The following is a 17,902-nucleotide window of genomic DNA, read 5'->3' on the forward strand; positions in this document are numbered from 1 at the left end:
TTTTAACCAAAAAAAGAAAAAGAAAGATAAAGAGTGAAGACTTTACCGACTAGAATTAGACTATGCACATGCAATTCGGAGAGAGAGAGAGAGCTTATTTTCATTCTAATCACAATTATATTTTGACACAATAAACAAAATAAGCTGGATATACTAATTAAAATAGGGTAATTGTAGTTCCACACTCTTTGCACACGATTTCTGTGCAAATTTTACTTGTATGGTTATGTGCGAGAGTGTGTAATAAATAAAATTCATTAAAATAAACTCATACAAATACACTCTACTAGGCTAGAGTTTCTATGCACATACAAAGCCTTCAGGGACCTTCTTCCCACACCCATTAACGAGCAAACTAAGGGCAACAGGTACCTGGATTTTGACAATTCCCAATACATTAGCCTTAATTGCAGTGCATAAACACACTGCAGCTTCAAGATCTGCAAGTCCTTTCACCACTGTACAGCATTCTTCGCTTGGTTTAGTCCCAATAACTTCAGTGACCAACCCTAGCCAGCTGCCACAAACACCAAACTTTAGAGTATCTTTTGGGCATTCAGCAGGATTCTCTGGGGCAGAGGGAGGATATAAAACCTTATTAGATGAAACACAAGTGAAAAATATGATGTTAAATAAGATGAAACAAACTGCTTTGGCCTCATAACCCCTAATACCCATTTTATCAAGCAACAAAGGTAGTTCTCATCAGCTACAGGTAGGGTTCTACATATATATTATACATAAAGCAACAGGCTAATAATCTTGAGTAAATAATGGCCACAATTAGGCCATATATGGGTATTGTAGATAGATTTTATCAAGTGGGTTATCGAAAATTTGAAACCACTCAGCAAAAGTCATTGTCCATGTACATAAATGGGGCACATGTCCATCTTTTGTTAGATTTGCCCTTGTCTTTATTTGTATTGTACCATGTTAAAAACATCCAAGAGAATTCATCAAATCTGTATATATTAGCTGTTGTTATATAAAATTGTCTTCTTTTACTAGGGTTTTTAATGCTATGGGGGACCATTTTTTAGAAAAAAGGAAACTGATGACAACATATGAGGAAAGAAATCTGGCTGAGAAAATAAAGGGAACTGATGATAAAAGTGAGAGGAAAGAAATCTGGTTGAGCAAAAAGTAGCAAAAATTAGCAAAGATATCTGGCCCATGCAGGTCTCGAACCTGCGACCTTCGCGTTATTAGCACGACGCTCTAACCAACTGAGCAAATAGGCCATGTGGTCAATTATTTAATTGTTTTGAATTTCTTTATTATTATTTTTTTTTTGGGAGAAAAAATTCTTTATTATTTCAAAATAGAGCTTTTGTATGCCAGTTGTCATAAGTTATAACGTACTGTTATACCTGTAGATCTAACATTAGATCGACAAAAACTAAAATCATAGCTGTATTACACTGTCAATGAAGATAGCTTCCTCCAATGAAAATTGAATATAAAAAAAAAAAATAAAAAAAAATAAAAAAAAAAAGAGTTAAAAATCTGGTCTTCAGGTATCCCTTTCAATGTAACTTCAATCAATGCCTAAATCTTAATCCATGTTTTGAAAATGCAAGGCACCACAACTGACTACTCTTTATGAAGTACAAACATATAGCTTTGTTTTTATTTTTAGTATAGTTATCATTAATTTTGTCTACGTCCTTTAAAAAAAAAAAATGCAATGGAGGAGTTACACATCCATTAGACATAAAAAGCAATAGAGAAAAAGGTCTCTATCACATTGTATAATTACCAAAGGAGTCAATTTCATACTGAAAGCTGTTTCGATTTGATCAACAGAACGAAATATTTGGGTATCGGCTAATACTAATGTACCATTTCAGAATTATCGCTATTTATATATTTTTATACATAAATATATTTTGTATTATTTATGTAAGTGTTGGATTAAGATAACTTGATCCTGGCTAATTAATTTAATTACCCAATGAATGTTCAAATAATGTGTAAAACACCTTGAACGTTTAGACCTCCAAATTACAAATTACCAACTCAAACTTATTATCAAACAATTTATATACGGAATATGAAAATAAGTTAAAATAGAATTGATAAAACAATCTAACCAAATAAAATCATAACCACAGCAGAAATTAAATGGCAAAGATTAAAGGAAGAGAGATGCAAAAACAAAGACAACACAGCGATGTGTTATCGAAGAGGAAACCGAAGTCCTCAGTGTAAAACCTCTCCGTCGTCCTTCTAGTAGTCAATAATCCATTAGAAAATGAAGTTGGGATACATGAACAACAGAAGAACCTCCAAGCCTAATCTACACTATGTACCTAAGCCCTCTAAACTTCTTGCTTTAACAAGGTTACGCCGAACTTTTGTCTTCTCTAACTTATTGAATTTCGCTATAGCCCATAGCATCAACCAATATCAATTGGTCCCTTCCTAATTGCTTCCCAAGTACCAAATAACATTCTCACAGATATGGGTATGGTAAGAAAATAATTTGGCTAAATGTACCTCTCAAGGATGTAACAATGGAGAGAGTGAGAGTAAAGGAATTTGGAGAATCAAAGGATAAAGATTGTGGATGAGTTAATCTTGTTTTTCTCTAGGGTTTCTCTCTCAAAATTCTCTCTAGAAGCCCTCTACAATACGTGGGTATAAAGGGTATTTATATTGGTGTGTGTTTGGAATGCGAAAAGTCAGTTTTTCCCAAATAGAGTGGTCTGGCGACTTGGCTTCGTGACTTGACTGAGTGGCGAGTCTAAGTCACGAACTAACAGAATGGCCAAACTGGAAGTTTTGTCGTGTAATGCTCCATCTGGCATGACTCTTCAGCTCCTCTGCATGCTTCACACATGTGCTTCTTTTAGCGACTTGCCAGCCGTGAGCCCACCGCGAGATCCAGTCGCGAGGCCCTGCTAAGTGCACACTTTTGAGCTTTTTCTTCACACTCTCTCACACACTACCCTTACATGATTCCCACCTAAATACAAGGTTTCTAAATGCTAAATTACAAGCAAATTGGCACGGAATAAAGCCAATATAATGGTTTATTAAATTCAACCTTATACCCAAGTTGATTAATTAGGCTCAATTGCATACAAATCTTGAAGGCACCAACAAATTACCAAAAATACTAAATGGAGCCAAAATTAAATTTGACACAGTGATTTGTTGACAAATGGGGAAAACCTTGTCAGGCAAGAAACCTTATCGAGTGATTTTATGGTCACCACTCTTAAGAATACACTAATCAATAATCAAGTGGTTATAAGTATAAGGTATCTTACCAACTACCCTAGCCTATCTCGAAATACCAACCTACAATTGAACTTTCACTCCAATACCAAATTAGACTTGATTTTGTAGTAGGCTTCTTTCCCATGACCCACAAACCTCCAATTTGTGACTAATCATTTGCACAGATTCTAGTACGTGACTAATTCTAGCAACTTGAACATATGTTGTTGGCTGCAAAATTCTTCACTTCATCAACAATGAAGATCTTGAAACACTTGGTTACAAAACTCTATGGCATTCAATCGCAGTAGCTTCTCACAGAGAAAATAAGTCTCTTGGTCTCTACATCCGTGTGTGATTGCTCTTAAAATAAGCCTTATATATATATATATATATGTGTAGGGTTGTAAGAAACGAAACCCTAAACAAATACATAAGCTTGGGTAGAATTTTAGATCTAAAAATTCTAAAATCGTAATTCTCAATAAATCGAGCTACTATCAAGCTATTATTGAGCTTCACATTAAGTCTCAATAGTAAGCATCTGTCGAGCTATCTGTCGAGACTTAATGAACAACTTTTCTTTACTTGTTTCTTAAATCAATCTTTATGTTTTTAATGCTTGACTTGAACAACATGTTTCTTAAAGTACTAAACTCATATTTGATCTACTCAATTACAAGAAAAGTGCATTTTGTCGAAGAATTAGCCAATTACAAAACATATTATGAATTTGTGAATTTTTATGTTTACCAACATAAAATAGAAAATCCACATATTTTATAAACCTACATGTTAGCGTGAGTGCATTAATTAATATATTAGATTAAATAAAAAGTTTTTAATAATTTTTTTTTTAATTTTTAATTTTTTTTATTGTACTAGCCGAAACGCCAATATTGTCTTGTATAGCCGAAATAGGCCGATATAACCTAGTATTTTTTTTTCCATACTTTTTAGAAAAGTACCAATACTAGTTTAATGACCAATACTGTATATTTTCTCAGGTACAGCCAGTACCAGTATGGTATTGACTTTCTTGATAATTACAGATCCCTTAGGGGGAAAAAAAATCAAGAAGAAAGTCAATCTCAGAATGAAGACTATTAGTAAAGTATTTCTCCCACAACTTGTACCGTATATGAATGGATGGTGATGAATATATGACAAAGCATATTTTTTTATTTTTTTTTTTATTTTTATGCATCTATAATTGTTGGAGGGAGGATTTGAACTAGAGATATTTTCCATTGAAAATACTAGAAGGTGACAATTAAGTTACAAAATTTTTGATAAAAAAAGTAGAAATATCCTAATAATTTGATTATTATGTAAATGAAAACATAGGACAGTAGTTAAAAACTAAAATTTAGCTAGTTCGATTTCAGTTGTGAACTCAATAATTGCGAAAATTAAAGTAATTATATTTGCAATTGCAAAGAAAAGTTTTAAGAAGGTTTAAAATCTATAATTATATTCTACTATGTCTTTCATTGTCTTTCTTAGGTCCATCCCATTAACTTAGCTGTGTTGTCGTTGGCATGGTTTTAAAAATTGGACCGAAAGCAAAACTGAATTTGCCTCCGGTTCTCGGTTTTGACCGGTTTTACATCGGTTTTAGGCCTTTTTTTAGGGATCCGACGACCTCTGGTTCCTGATTCAACTAATCAGACTGGCCGGTCCAATTCATTTTTAAAACCATGATTGTTGGTCTCCTCAACTCGAGTTAATGTGACTTGGCCTTTTCTTGTATTTGCAGTTTCCACTTTATCAATACAATTTCTTAGGGGCTGTTTAGTATCAGTGTTTAAACAACAATTTTCGGTGTTTAAACAACAATAACACTTTTGACACCTATTTCTATAACACTCAAACAATTATTTTCACAATATTGAAAACTGAACAACAATACTAGATATCAACCAAATGGGCCTTAACTTTTCTCCAAAAAAAAAACTGTAATTATTGAAGGCAATGATCCCATGTGACAGAAGAATAGCTTAATGCAAAATTAAGATATCTCTTAGAATCTCTAAACAATCCAACGCCAATTCTCATCAATCTCAATACAATATTTTCTTATAAAAAAAAACATTTAACTTTACAGTTTGCACAGAAGCACCACTAGCACTAGCATTATTGCTCTAAGAGCATACATAATGGCTCATGCCATCCTATCCCATTTTACCATCTGAAAAAGCCACTTTATCGATTATACAATACCATTTTACAATACACTCAACATCCCAACTTTTATTTTACCATCCTACACATTAAAATAATATAAAAATATTTCTCCCTTCTCTCTTTAATCTCTGTTTCTCTTCCTCTGTCAACCACCTACCACCACCACCACCACCACCATCCAACTTCTTAGTCACACCACCCACCTCTGCTGAGCAAAATTTATAGCAAAATCCAGCCAAATCAAAATCAAAATCAAAATCCAAAATCAAACCCATTTGTTCTCACCAAACCCAAACTCATCTGTTCTCACCAACAGGGTCGCCCGTCGCCATCTCTTTTTATCCCAAACCCGTCATCATCATCATCATCTTCACCGAAACCCACTACTAAACAAACCTAGCAACACCGAAACCCACCATCAAACCCATCGGAACAAATCCTCCAACCCATCGGAAAAATCACAACCAACGGACCTAAATCCAACCACCCAAATGCCACTCAAATTCGACCCAAACTCCAAAAACCCATGAACAAACCCACACTGGAAACCCATGAACAAACTCACGACCTCCGCGCCTCCACCACAACTTTTCTAATCGAGTCTCCACACCATTGCCTCCATTCTGTTGAAGAAGAGAGAGCAAGAAGAAGAGAGAGTAGAAAGAAAGAGAGAGAAAGATAATAAAAATTATGATCTATAGAGAGAGGAGAGATAAGACCTAACCGATCAAAATATAATTTTTTTTTTTTACCATTGAGCTACAATGCAATTCTACATTTAGAATCACACTGTAGCATAATTGTTTTTTTTTTTTTTTTTTTAACAATACTTACATTTTTCAATACCTAATGGAGTGGGTTTTGGAGCTTGAATGGTAAAAAAGGAGCTTATATTTTGGCATTTAAATAAAAAATTATGCTTTAATTTATATATTTCCTTTTATTTATGGTCTATACTGATCATGTGATGAACATGTGATATAGTAGGACAAAAACTTGTACATGGTATCCACAAATCCTCACAAAATGTGATTTAGAGCTTTCAAAAGTTTTAGACACATAATGGAAAGATCAATAAAAGTGGTGGTGATTGGAGCCAGCACCACCGGCCTAGTCACCGCCCGAAAGCTTAAGAGAGAGGGTCACCAGGTCATATTGTTTGAGAAAAACAATAGGATTGGTGGCACAGGGGTTTATGATCGACGGGTGGAGTCTAACCCATTGGGTATGGATCCGGGCCGTGAGATTGTTCATAGTAGGATGAACCATTCACTCAGGGTCAACCTTCCAAGGCAACTTATGGGCTTCTTAGATTACCCATTTGTGAAAAAAGAAATTGGGGACCCGAGGGACTTTCCGGGTTGTGAAGAGGTGCTCAGATTTCTTGATGATTTTTCAAGAGATTTTGGGTTGGTTGAGTTGACCCGTTTTGTGTTGGGGTTTATGTCCTAAAATCCAATTTATTGGCATGTCATAAATAATTAAATTGTTTAATTATATGAGACTATTTATGAACTAATGAGACATTATCTTAGTACACTCAGAATTTTAGTTCGTATCGGTGATGAAATTGGGCGTTTCATCTGCGAAGATTATAACATATCAACTAAGATGATTTGTCTTGATCATGAAAGTGGAGACTTCTAATTGATATGTTGATATGTTTTAAGAGTTAAGACATATTAAACTGGATCGCTATGAGATTTATTATTCTCCTAATGACTGTGAAATGAATAATAAACGTCATGACTTTTATTTTCATCAACTCTAAATCCTGAAAGAATAATGGACTTGATCATGAGACGTAGGTTACTTTGATATATCGGGAGTGAGATCTATAAGTCACGGTCAAAACCTCAGTATGTTAAGCAGCTGCATTTAGTGTTAATGGAACATATATTCTCAAAATAGAATTCATAATCTCTTAACGGAGATATAAAATATTCCCTTGAGATAAGTTTAATGGGTTTGGTTATTCAGAGTGTTGGGCCCAACCACTTTAGTAAGAAGTTACTAGAGTATATATTTATGAAATTGGATTTCATAAATATATAATGAATAACATTAAGGATAAAACTGGGTACTCAAAGATTAAAATGTAGTAATCTTCAAAGTAACAGTCTACATTCATGACTTTGTATTACTACGAATATTTTAATGAATGGGTTGTATGTATAATAAAGTCTTGGGATATAATTTATTAATAAGGCCTAGAGTGCAATTATATTCTTATAGTGGTATTGAATATAATTAATAGTAACTTTGGACTTTTCAAGAGTTGACAGAAAAGCCCAAGGCCCATTGGAGCTAGAGTCTTATTTGTTCCCTTTGAACCCATCTCAAGTAATAAACTAAAACCTAATTGGGTGGGCCCAAAAGGCTAACCTAATTAGATAATCAATTATTATTTAATAAGAGTTATTAAATAAAGAAACAATTAGAGTAGTTTTAACGTACGTATGATGAAAAGATTAAAGGTATTCTCAAGTCGTGGTTTTGAAATTCATTGCATAAATGTACGCTTTCTATTCTTTATTCTAGAATTCATGGTTACATGTTATCTTTCATTATTGAAGTAGATCCGTGTTTGTTACTTTTGCTATGTGTTTTGTATGAGATATAAAATCAGATTTTGCTACATTTTGAGCATGATGTGGTTCGGGTTGAGCAAGTTGATGGAAGAAGAAATGAGTGGATTGTGGAGTGGAGGACTCGGGTCGGGCAATTGGATCTAGAGGTCTTTGAGGCTGTGGTGATATGCAATGGTAAACACACGGAGCCCAAAATTGCTACATTTCCAGGTAAGATTTACTTATTCCATGCCAAAATATTATATGTTTAACATTACCTGTAAAATAAATATATTTGTTTTGCTAAGATATTGCTGCAAACATTCTTTTCAATGCTATGCTTTTTTGTTTTTTATATATATATTTATATATATGTGTATATATATACATATATATATATTGTACAAAATTAAGATATGTGTACGCTTCCAAATTTAATTTAATTTTTTAAGGCAGTAGTGTAGTACAATAAGTCCAGTACTATAGGAATGTGTGAGCTGAAATTATGATATGATTGGTTGTTTTTTAGGGAGGAAAAGAAAAGGAAAGAGATAAGAAAATGTTGGTTTGTACGCATCCAATTAGTTAAAGGAAAGCGAAAAGGAGAGTGACTAATTCTAACTCCCCTTGGTTTGCAAGATAAGGAAACGTAAAACGTATGTCTTTACCTTTAAAATCATATAAAAATTGCGATGCAAAAAATTTGTGGTTGAAATAGTGGGTATTTTAGTGATTAAATCAAGTGTTATCGTCGTGTGTTTTAGTTAACTCAATTGGTAAATACCAATTAACTCAATTAGTAAAGTTTCTTATCGTTAAATAATAAACCTATCTAAAAAATAAAATCAAACACCACAAACTGATACCTGCCAATTCACATTTACCTTCCATCATCTTTCTTTCAATGGAAAGACCTGTTATTAACGTATTTGTCGAAGCTTTGAGTTTATCTTCACCTTCCTTATCTCATCATTTGCATGGAATTGGAGAGCCTAAGGGCCTAGGCAATGCCAAAGATATGATCTTAATCAACCACTATACCTTGAATTATTCTTACCCAACGAATTATATATCACCCCATCATTTTCTACTAAAGATGATTCCAAAGACATCAATTTTAAAACCAATCTTAATCAACCACTATACCTTGAATTCTTCTTACCCAATTAATTATATATCACCCCCATAGTTTTCTATTAAAAATGTTTCTACTTTTCAAAGTCATCAAAATTAGGTGTATTGACTGTTGACCATTGGAGAAGGGATTAACATTCTTTGAACTTGTACAGAAAAGGCTTGGGCTTTACGAAACACATGAAAAATCCCACTCCTTCTAAATCCAACCTTATTCCTTACATTCCATGCCATCTTAGATCTCCAAAAGCATTATCCCTTGCTTTCTATCTACTTTTGTACTCTCTTTATACACAACATCCCTCTAGTCTTAGAGTGAATTAAGCTATATATAAATATATAAACCAAAATGAGTTTGGTAACTAGGCCTGGTGTTACATTCGTTATGGGGACCATGTTTGGAGCCCTTATAACTCGTGTGGCAATGACACGACGTTTTCATCATCACGAAGGCAAAGGTCGCCAGAACTGCCATTGTTCACGCGAAGATCTTAGGACGAAAACGAGTGCAAATGCAAGTGCAAGCCCAGGTGTAGCGGAAGAGGCACTCAAAACCACTCCATATAATTAATTTGTCATCTCTTTCTCCCTTCTTTTTTTTTTTTTTTTTTTTTTTTTTTTTTTGCTTTTGTTATTTTGTTTGTGTGTATTTGCATAAAATATTAATATTATATATGTGTGTTTGTAGTAAGGACATGGCATATTTTGCACAGTCTATAGAGTACTGTGTAATTCGATTTAGTCATTATAAGCTCAAGTGGCATTCAAAGTCAAACAGTGTATTTTCGAGATCATTGATAGTCCATCGATAATTACATTCCTTTTGTTATCTCATGTCCTTGTATCAGGATTTGATTTTATTATGATTGAATGAATGATGTTCCGTTCTCAAAAAAAATTTCTTCTTCTCCACATTCTATTAGCACAACAAAAAGAAAAAGAAAAAAAGAGTGTATTTCCAGATGAAGTGGACTAATTGCAAGTCGTAACTATGTTTATGCTAAAATTATTATCAATTTTATTACAAAATAATGTGACAAGAATATGACTGATATTGCATAAATGTTTAGGCTCGCTTTTTCCCTCAAACATCTCGGTGCAATTTTATTCAACAATCCGTACTACATCAACATTATTTCACACTAGCAAAAAAATTAATGGACCTTGAGTTAAATTTCTTTAAAATCCAAAAAGCTCAAATTTTAACCAATTACACAAGTTGCTTTACCCAAAGATCTTCATTCTTTTAGGGTTGAGCTTACGACATGTGGATAGATCAATTAATTAAATTCCCTAAGTCTCAACTCACTAAGGGACCAAGACTTCATAAAGACAAACTTGTTTGGCACATGGGACAACAATTAAAAAGGAACAAATCAGTTCATATAAAGAAGTGAAAACCATGATTTTAAAATTTTAATTATATGTACTTTTAATTCGCTTTTAATAAATCAATTTCAATTAATTAACCATTGTTACAATATGTTTATGATCTCGTTTAAAAAAAAAAAAAAAAAAACTAGTAACACAAGTTACACATCCACTATGATGGACCAACAAATATATAACACTTTTTTTTTTTTTTTTGAAAACAAGTATATAACACTATATATATATATATATATATATCCGGTAGACTATAGGTGATATATTCTTGACCCTTGGAGAAGGGGTACTACTCCCCAATTCAAGTGAACCTCTTCCAAAAAGACTTGGGCATTACGACACCTCAACAAGTTCCATAACTTATATATAAAACCTAACATTCCTCAAGGTTCACTTGGTCAAATCCTAGCTTTCTCTACCCTAGTTTCTCTCTTCCTCTATACAATTATAGAATAGTTTTTGCTTAGCTTTTTGTTTGATCAGCCAAATGGGTTTCATAAGAACCACATTCACATTCATAGTGGGGACTCTATGGGGGGTCTATATGTGTCAGAACTACAATATCCCCGACATCAGAAGGTTCGCCGATTCGGACCTTGTCATGGCCAAGCAGATTGAGGAAACATATCCCAAGCCCAAGAGCGAGGACAAGGACGTTTTGCAATAGAATAGTTTTATAAGGCTAACCCAAATTGTAAACTCATCCTGGTCTTTTGCATATAGTTCTCTTACTTTTCCTTGGATTATGTTAAGTAGGTATTTCATATTTGGGTGTTTCATTGCATTATTTACATATTATGGCCTTTGATTTAATGAAATTTTTTTGTAATTTTTCGTCCTAGCGTTACTGGAAAATGGAAATTGTATGATCACCAAATATTCTCAACTTGGGTTATAAATTTTGGAGTTATAAATTCTTTGCTTTGATTATAACTATGGGCAGGTTTGATATCATGCAACTTCTTGCAATTTTAATTCTTTAGTAAAACAATAGCTGATTCATGATTATTGTTCGAAATTAGAGACTTGGAACTTCATCACCAATTGCACAAGAAACTGATAATTTCGTTTACTAGCTTAATTTGCATGACATAGTTCTTCCCATTTCCTATCGTTTTCAATCCTCCTTAAATAGAGTACATTATTTGAAATAGCTTCAAAAACTTCTATTGGATCTAAAAAATTCTATTGAATTCTAAAATGGGTCGTGTCTCAACTAAATATACACATGATTCTATGAGTCTTTTAACTTATAAAACAAACATATTCAGGATTGCCAAAAAAGCCAAAGATATTTTGAAAAAAAAATGCCTAAATATTGATATTTGTATATTTTAAGTAATTTTAGTCTCAATTGAGTTAGTTCTTTGTATTAATATGCCATGCTAAATGCATTCCACGCAAAATATGGCCACATTGACAAACACAAAATAATTATTTATAAATTACAATGCAACTCCTATTAGTGGATAAGAGCAAAATTATTTTGTTTAGAATTGTTTAAAAGAGTAGTTGTTTTTTGGGTAAAATTGATTGATTGGACTTAATTTCTTTTAGCTTTGCCAATGGTAACTTTTGTTTTTGATCTAATTTTTTTGGGCTTGTTAATTTTGTTTTAAATTTTAGATCTATGAATCTTTTTTTATAGCCTTTATAGGAATCAATGATATTAAATGTAATTTTACTAAGCTAAATTGCTAAAATATAGTACCTATATATACTAGTATTTTATTTATTAAAATTGATATATTTTAAAAAAATAAAATGTATTCAATAAATTTTTTGGTCTTAATTAAAAATTTTACATAAACAAGACATTCTATTGGCCATTAGAAAAGAGGTATTTTTTTTCCTAGGTTTGAGAGGTCTTACTTTTTTATTATTGTTTTTTTTTTTTTTTTGCAATATTATAAAATAAATAAAATAATATATTCTATTTTAGGGGCCTTATTACATTTGGCAGCATTATTTGATTGCCTAAATGGCCTAATTGTGGAGCTATGATAGATTAGGGTTAAAAGTTTTAAATAAATAATAAATAATAACAATAATAAAAATAATAAATAAAATAAAAAGACCAGTATAAGAAAATGAAGAAAGAACAAGCATCCAGCAAAACATGTGACAATAAAGTTGAACATTGTAGCCTCAATTTGCTGACATAGATGACAATTTTCTGTCTTGAACGTCTGTCTTTAATCTTTCTGCATATTGCATGTCTCCAATTGTCACATAGTTTTCATTGTAGACTCGAGATGATAATCCTCCATATCCTATATGAATTTCTTCCTCCTTTTAATTTTCTTGCTATGAAAGGATTTGTTGTTGCCTTAATTAGAAATGCCGAAATGGAGGCTACCAAAATTATATGCAAGTTGATGCCGCCAACTATAGATAAAAGTTAGAAATTCCTGGATCACTGCAGATTATTTATCAAGCCTACACACTTGTTAATTATATTTTATGATAGGAAGTACAAACACTTCCTTTGGAGTGTCATATATGTGTCAGACACACATCGGACATCGGACACTTGACATTCCTTGAACACTTCTGCATGCATGTTCTAGCTGTGTCATTTTAAAAATAAATGTAACACACAATTAGAATATGAGAACGAAAAGAATAGAATACATTTTTACATAACAACGAGAACATTCATGTTCTAAATAGTAATTGTTCATTTCAAAATTAATAAATATCTTTATTCTTAATTTGTATTCTGATTTCTAAACATCCTTTAATAGTAATGCATTTGTTTTAAAATCTACAATTACTTTTAATTTGATATATATTTAATAATATATGAAAAATAAATGACTAATAATATATAGAAATAAAAGTACATATATATTAATAGTTATTTAATAGACGTGTCCTGTTGTACCTGTATCCTATTTTTTTTCAAAAATTATTGTCTCAACATCTCATATCCATACCTATGTTTGTGTCTGTGTTGGTGCTTCATAGATTTTATGTAACATTTCAAAAGCATCAGGAGTCAACTTTGAACAAAACATGAGAATGATAATCATGATTCCCTTTTACTTATAATTTATAAAGACATCTAATCAAGCGCGCGACACATAGGCCATATAGGATAGGTTCTTTGGGGCTCAAGTTCTTAAAAGCAGGTTGATGTGAAACCCTTAAAGTTGAATCTAAAAATTGCACCATGCGTTTGATTTTGGACTCAGTCTCTTATATGTTGCCCTCTGACATTAGAACATGAGAATCCTGGAACAAAACAGCTATTTAACATCAAAATCCATTGATCAAAATGTATGAGTATTAGATTTCCTTTTCCGGTTGGGAAAACCAATTACTTATTAGCATAAAAATGATGAATTCTCCATTTGCTTACAGAAGGGAAGGTAAGTTTATGATAAGTTCTCTGAACTCTAGACTTTTCAAATAATTTTCAAAATAACACACTGAGGAAATTGGCAAGGATATGGACCATATGGTTCTGTTTAGATAGAAGTACTGTCTTTACCTAACATAGGCTTTTATTCTTGTAGTGGAAGTCCTTAAATACGTTTGTTTTTTTCTTATTGTTTTTCCATTCTTATAATTACTTTGGTTACTTTTGTTACTTAGGCATATATAATTGGCCAAGAGTGCAAATACCCAGACACAACTACCGGACTCTTGAACATTTGAAAATGTAAACCCTACTCTCCTTGATTTGCAATATAAGGAAACGTAAAAACATATTTTTTTTACCTTTAAAATCATATATAAACTGAGATGCTAAAAATTTGTGGTTGAAATAGTGGGTATTTATGTTAGCAATCAAATGTTAATCAGCCTCTTCACCCCACATGAAGTTCAGTTAATCAACAGAATTCCCCTGAACATTGTTCTTCTGGGTGACTGTTTATTTTGGCCTCGTACTCAATCGGGTGCTTACACGATAGAGTCTGGGCATAATTTTCTTGCTTAAGACCTCTCCATGCAAAGTATGGAGGGACCTCAAACATAAGCTCAAAGTCTATAAGAATATTTGGTGTCTTAAAGTCCCTAACAAGGTAAAGCATTTTAAATGGAGAGTTTATAGGAATGACATCTCTACCAAAAAAAAAAAGTTTCATTTCAAAGGAGAATCCTTACCGATGATCTATGCGAGCAATGTCACCAGTTTCCAGAAGATGTGAGTCATGCACTGTGGTCATGTCTATGCATTTCGATGGTATGGGATTCGATCCCAAGATGGAGCTTTCGTGGGACTCAACATTTTTCACGGTTTGAAGAGTTGGTATAGAAAGTCATGGATAAAGGATCCCATCTTGATGAGTTAGCTATGCTGGCTTGGACCTTATGGTTTTAGTGCCAACTAAGAGCATTCACAACAGTGAAACTAAATTGCTATTTAGCTGTTTTAGTTTCACCAAAACACAAAAAATGCTCTACATCAATGTATGTAATTCTAAAAAATTTTAGCTTCAAGCTTCTATACGAAGCTACTTTTGGTTTCATACGAAATGTGAAGCTAAAACTTTAAAATATTTTTTTTAATTCCCACATATATTAAAATAATACTTCTTTACTTATTTTTTTTATTCTTTATTTCTTTTCTCTTTCTGCTTGTCACTCACATTCTTTCCCTCTCTCCTCAGATCAGCTCTCAAGCTCTCAAGCTCAGACTCTCACTGGCCTTTCCCTCATTTTTCTGCCTTTTCTCCTTTCTATTGTTTCTCCAAAGCTCACCGTCGCTGAAACTCCGCCGCTGACCCATCTCCACAAAGTAGAAACTCTCACCGGCCGACCCACTCGCTGACCCAGCTCCGTTCACTCTCACCAGCCGATCCATTCTCTACTGAAGCCTTCCACTCTCTGTTCACTCCTTTCAGCGGGAATTTTTCTAGTTTCGGATTGTTGGGTTTTATTTTTGTGGTTGTGAGTTGATTTTCTTGGGTATTTGTAGGCTGATTTTGGTGGTTGTGGTAGCAGTAGGAGTAGACTATGGGTAGGGTGGTGGTGGTGGGCTGTATGAAGTGGTGGTAGAGGTGGTGGGCTGTATTATTTTATTGTAATAGATATATTATTTTATTGTAATGTTTATATTATTTTATTGTGTTGAAAGATAAAATAGCTCCACTGCTGTGGATGCTCTAAGAACATGCAATAATGCTCATCTGATTTCCTAGGTGAAACCCTAGGCCTCATTTGCTTTACATGACTTTGTTTGGGCTCTCCCAGTCATCTCGACAATTCCTCATAGAAGCCCCCCAATCTAGTACGTTGGATCTCTCCCCTTGAAACATTTCAATAGGTTAATTATGACAATGTGTTGTAGCATTTTAATATTAAATAATTAAAATGAATAAATGTTATAATATAAATGTAAAGATATGAGAGTGAATATGGAAGATGAGAAGTTAGTAAAAATGTTTAATCCCACATTAAAAAGGAGAAAGATGTTATTTTATTCTTTTTAATTGTGGTGATTAATGGGCTAACATGAATTGTCTTAGATATTAGGCTAGATACGTGCGCAAGGGGGAGGTGTAGGGTGGAGGTATCAAAAATGGAAATGAATCAGCCTCTTGAATCCTCCTACTTGATAGTCCATTCGGAGTAATTACCATATCCGTTGGTGAGTGAATGACCCGAATTATTACTCCATTTTTATTATGGAAAATGAAGAGCCATTAACCCACTTAATGGACTATCCGTTTAGACCTCTTCATTCTTTAGAAACTCCTTATCACCATTAATTGTGTAACTCCAGCCCATCAGATTAATATCCAACAATTAATCTTGTAACATCTATTACATCATAATAATGGACCTAATTAATCAAATTAATTTGGGTAGTAATTTCGTGAGGCCCATTGAGCTTATGAATAGACTCATTTAGACCCAATCCAAGTTACTACAATATACACTAAACAAATAGAGAGGTTCCTGACAAGGAAGTGTGTTCTTACTGGTGAAGCCTTGGGCTTGAACACTTTGTGTAGAGGTTGTTCTAGTCATACGACACTTGTTGGGTTGTTATATCCTGGGGGAGACAAGTTAGAGACGGTTTGCACCAGTTGCAAAGTTTAGCCAACCAATGGCTTGAATATCTTTAAAGAGAGCGAGTGTCGCATCTCAATCCAAATAGTGTTGTGTAATTTCTTTCTTTACCTTAATAATATTCAAAAGTATTATTCAGTTTCTCTTTGTGTTATTTTCATTATCATTGTGTTTGCACCAACACAATGCTATCTTTTAAAACTAAAATGAGGCAGGTGTTAGGGTAGTTATCAAAAACCACGTGGGACTTGTTTTAGCCTCTATGTCTGACAAGTTTGCTCTCCCTTCTTTGGTAAACACTATGGAATGTGTGGCGGCGGTTCAAGCTCTTAGATTTGCTAGAGATTGTAGTATCTCCTTTATCATACTAGAGAATGACTCTTAGACTGTAACCAAGGCTCTTAGATGCGAGGACGAATCATTCTCTACATGCAGTTATCTAGTAGCTAAAGCCAAATTCCTTATAGGGACCTTTTCTAAAGTTCTTTTTTCTCATACCCATAAACAAGGCAACTTTGCAACTTACAAGCTGGCCAAACATGTTAGCGGTATATCAGTATGGATGAAAGATATTCCTCCGCATCTTCTTTTTGTAACTTTAGCCAACTTTGGCAAAATTTTATTAATAATATATTTTGCAGTTTTCTTCTCAAAAAATCAAATGTTAGAGACATAGGCTCTAGTTAACTCAATCAACTCTCCTTGAGAACATTTTATTTAGTTTTTTTCTATAAGTGTAGTAAAGTATACTTGTACTTTAAAATGTGAGAAAATGTAAGAAAAAAAATAAGATAAGATTTTGAAAAATTGTACATAAAAACTAAAAGTTAAAAACTGAGTTTATAAGCTCTAGCCTAACAGACACTTATCATGAAATAAGGGGTACTATCTAAAAAAATAAAATCAAACATCACAAGCTAATACGTACCTGCTAATAATTATTTAAAATATAAATAAATATATTAAATTAGTAAAAATTGAAAATTTGACTAAAATAAATAAAAAAAATTATTTTGAAAATATAAATATATTTCCACCTAATATTTATTTTGAAATAATAGAAGTAACATTACTTTAAATTAGGGGTGTCCACGGGTCGGGCCGGGTCGGGTTTGTGCCCGATCCGGACCCGACCCGACCGTCTCGGGTGGAGAAGATTCCAACCCGCAACCGACCCGGATGCAGTTTCAGATCAAGCGGTTCGGGTCGTATCGGGTTTCGGGTTTGCTCGGTCGGTTTCGGGTTTTCCGATTTCGCCGGTTTTGGCCGAAATCTGGCCGGATCTCGTCAGATCTGGCCGGATCTAACGAGATTTGGCCGATATTTCTTCGTATCTATGGAAATATGGCCGAGATTTGGCAGATATCTAGAGG

At 33.3% G+C, this 17,902-nt stretch overlaps 1 protein-coding gene, 1 non-coding gene and 1 pseudogene across 2 annotated transcripts; 1 reads left to right on the forward strand and 2 right to left on the reverse strand.

Annotated features, from left to right (window-relative positions):
• Positions 1 to 242: 242 nt before the first annotated feature.
• On the reverse strand, positions 243 to 678 carry LOC112010761 (putative lipid-binding protein At4g00165). The gene has a single exon (XM_024043115.2). The coding sequence runs from the start codon at positions 676 to 678 to the stop codon at positions 301 to 303; it is 378 nt and encodes a 125-aa protein (XP_023898883.1). The 3' UTR covers positions 243 to 300.
• Positions 679 to 1,170: 492 nt separating this feature from the next.
• On the reverse strand, positions 1,171 to 1,244 carry TRNAI-AAU (transfer RNA isoleucine (anticodon AAU)). Its single transcript has one exon. It is a non-coding gene; the product is annotated as a tRNA-Ile (tRNA).
• A 5,233-nt stretch (positions 1,245 to 6,477) lies between these two features.
• Positions 6,478 to 17,902, forward strand: part of LOC112004089 (flavin-containing monooxygenase FMO GS-OX-like 3) — a 50,224-nt pseudogene continuing 38,799 nt past the window's right edge.

Source organism: Quercus suber, unplaced genomic scaffold (assembly GCF_002906115.3).
Source record: "Quercus suber isolate HL8 unplaced genomic scaffold, Cork oak 2.0 scaffold_644, whole genome shotgun sequence".
Taxonomy (NCBI): Eukaryota; Viridiplantae; Streptophyta; class Magnoliopsida; order Fagales; family Fagaceae; genus Quercus; species Quercus suber.

What these genes read in the sequence shown, in the direction of transcription:
- LOC112010761 (XM_024043115.2), bottom strand. Translation starts at nt 678, where the DNA reads ATGGGTATTAGGGGTTATGAGGCCAAAGCAGTTTGTTTCATCTTATTT.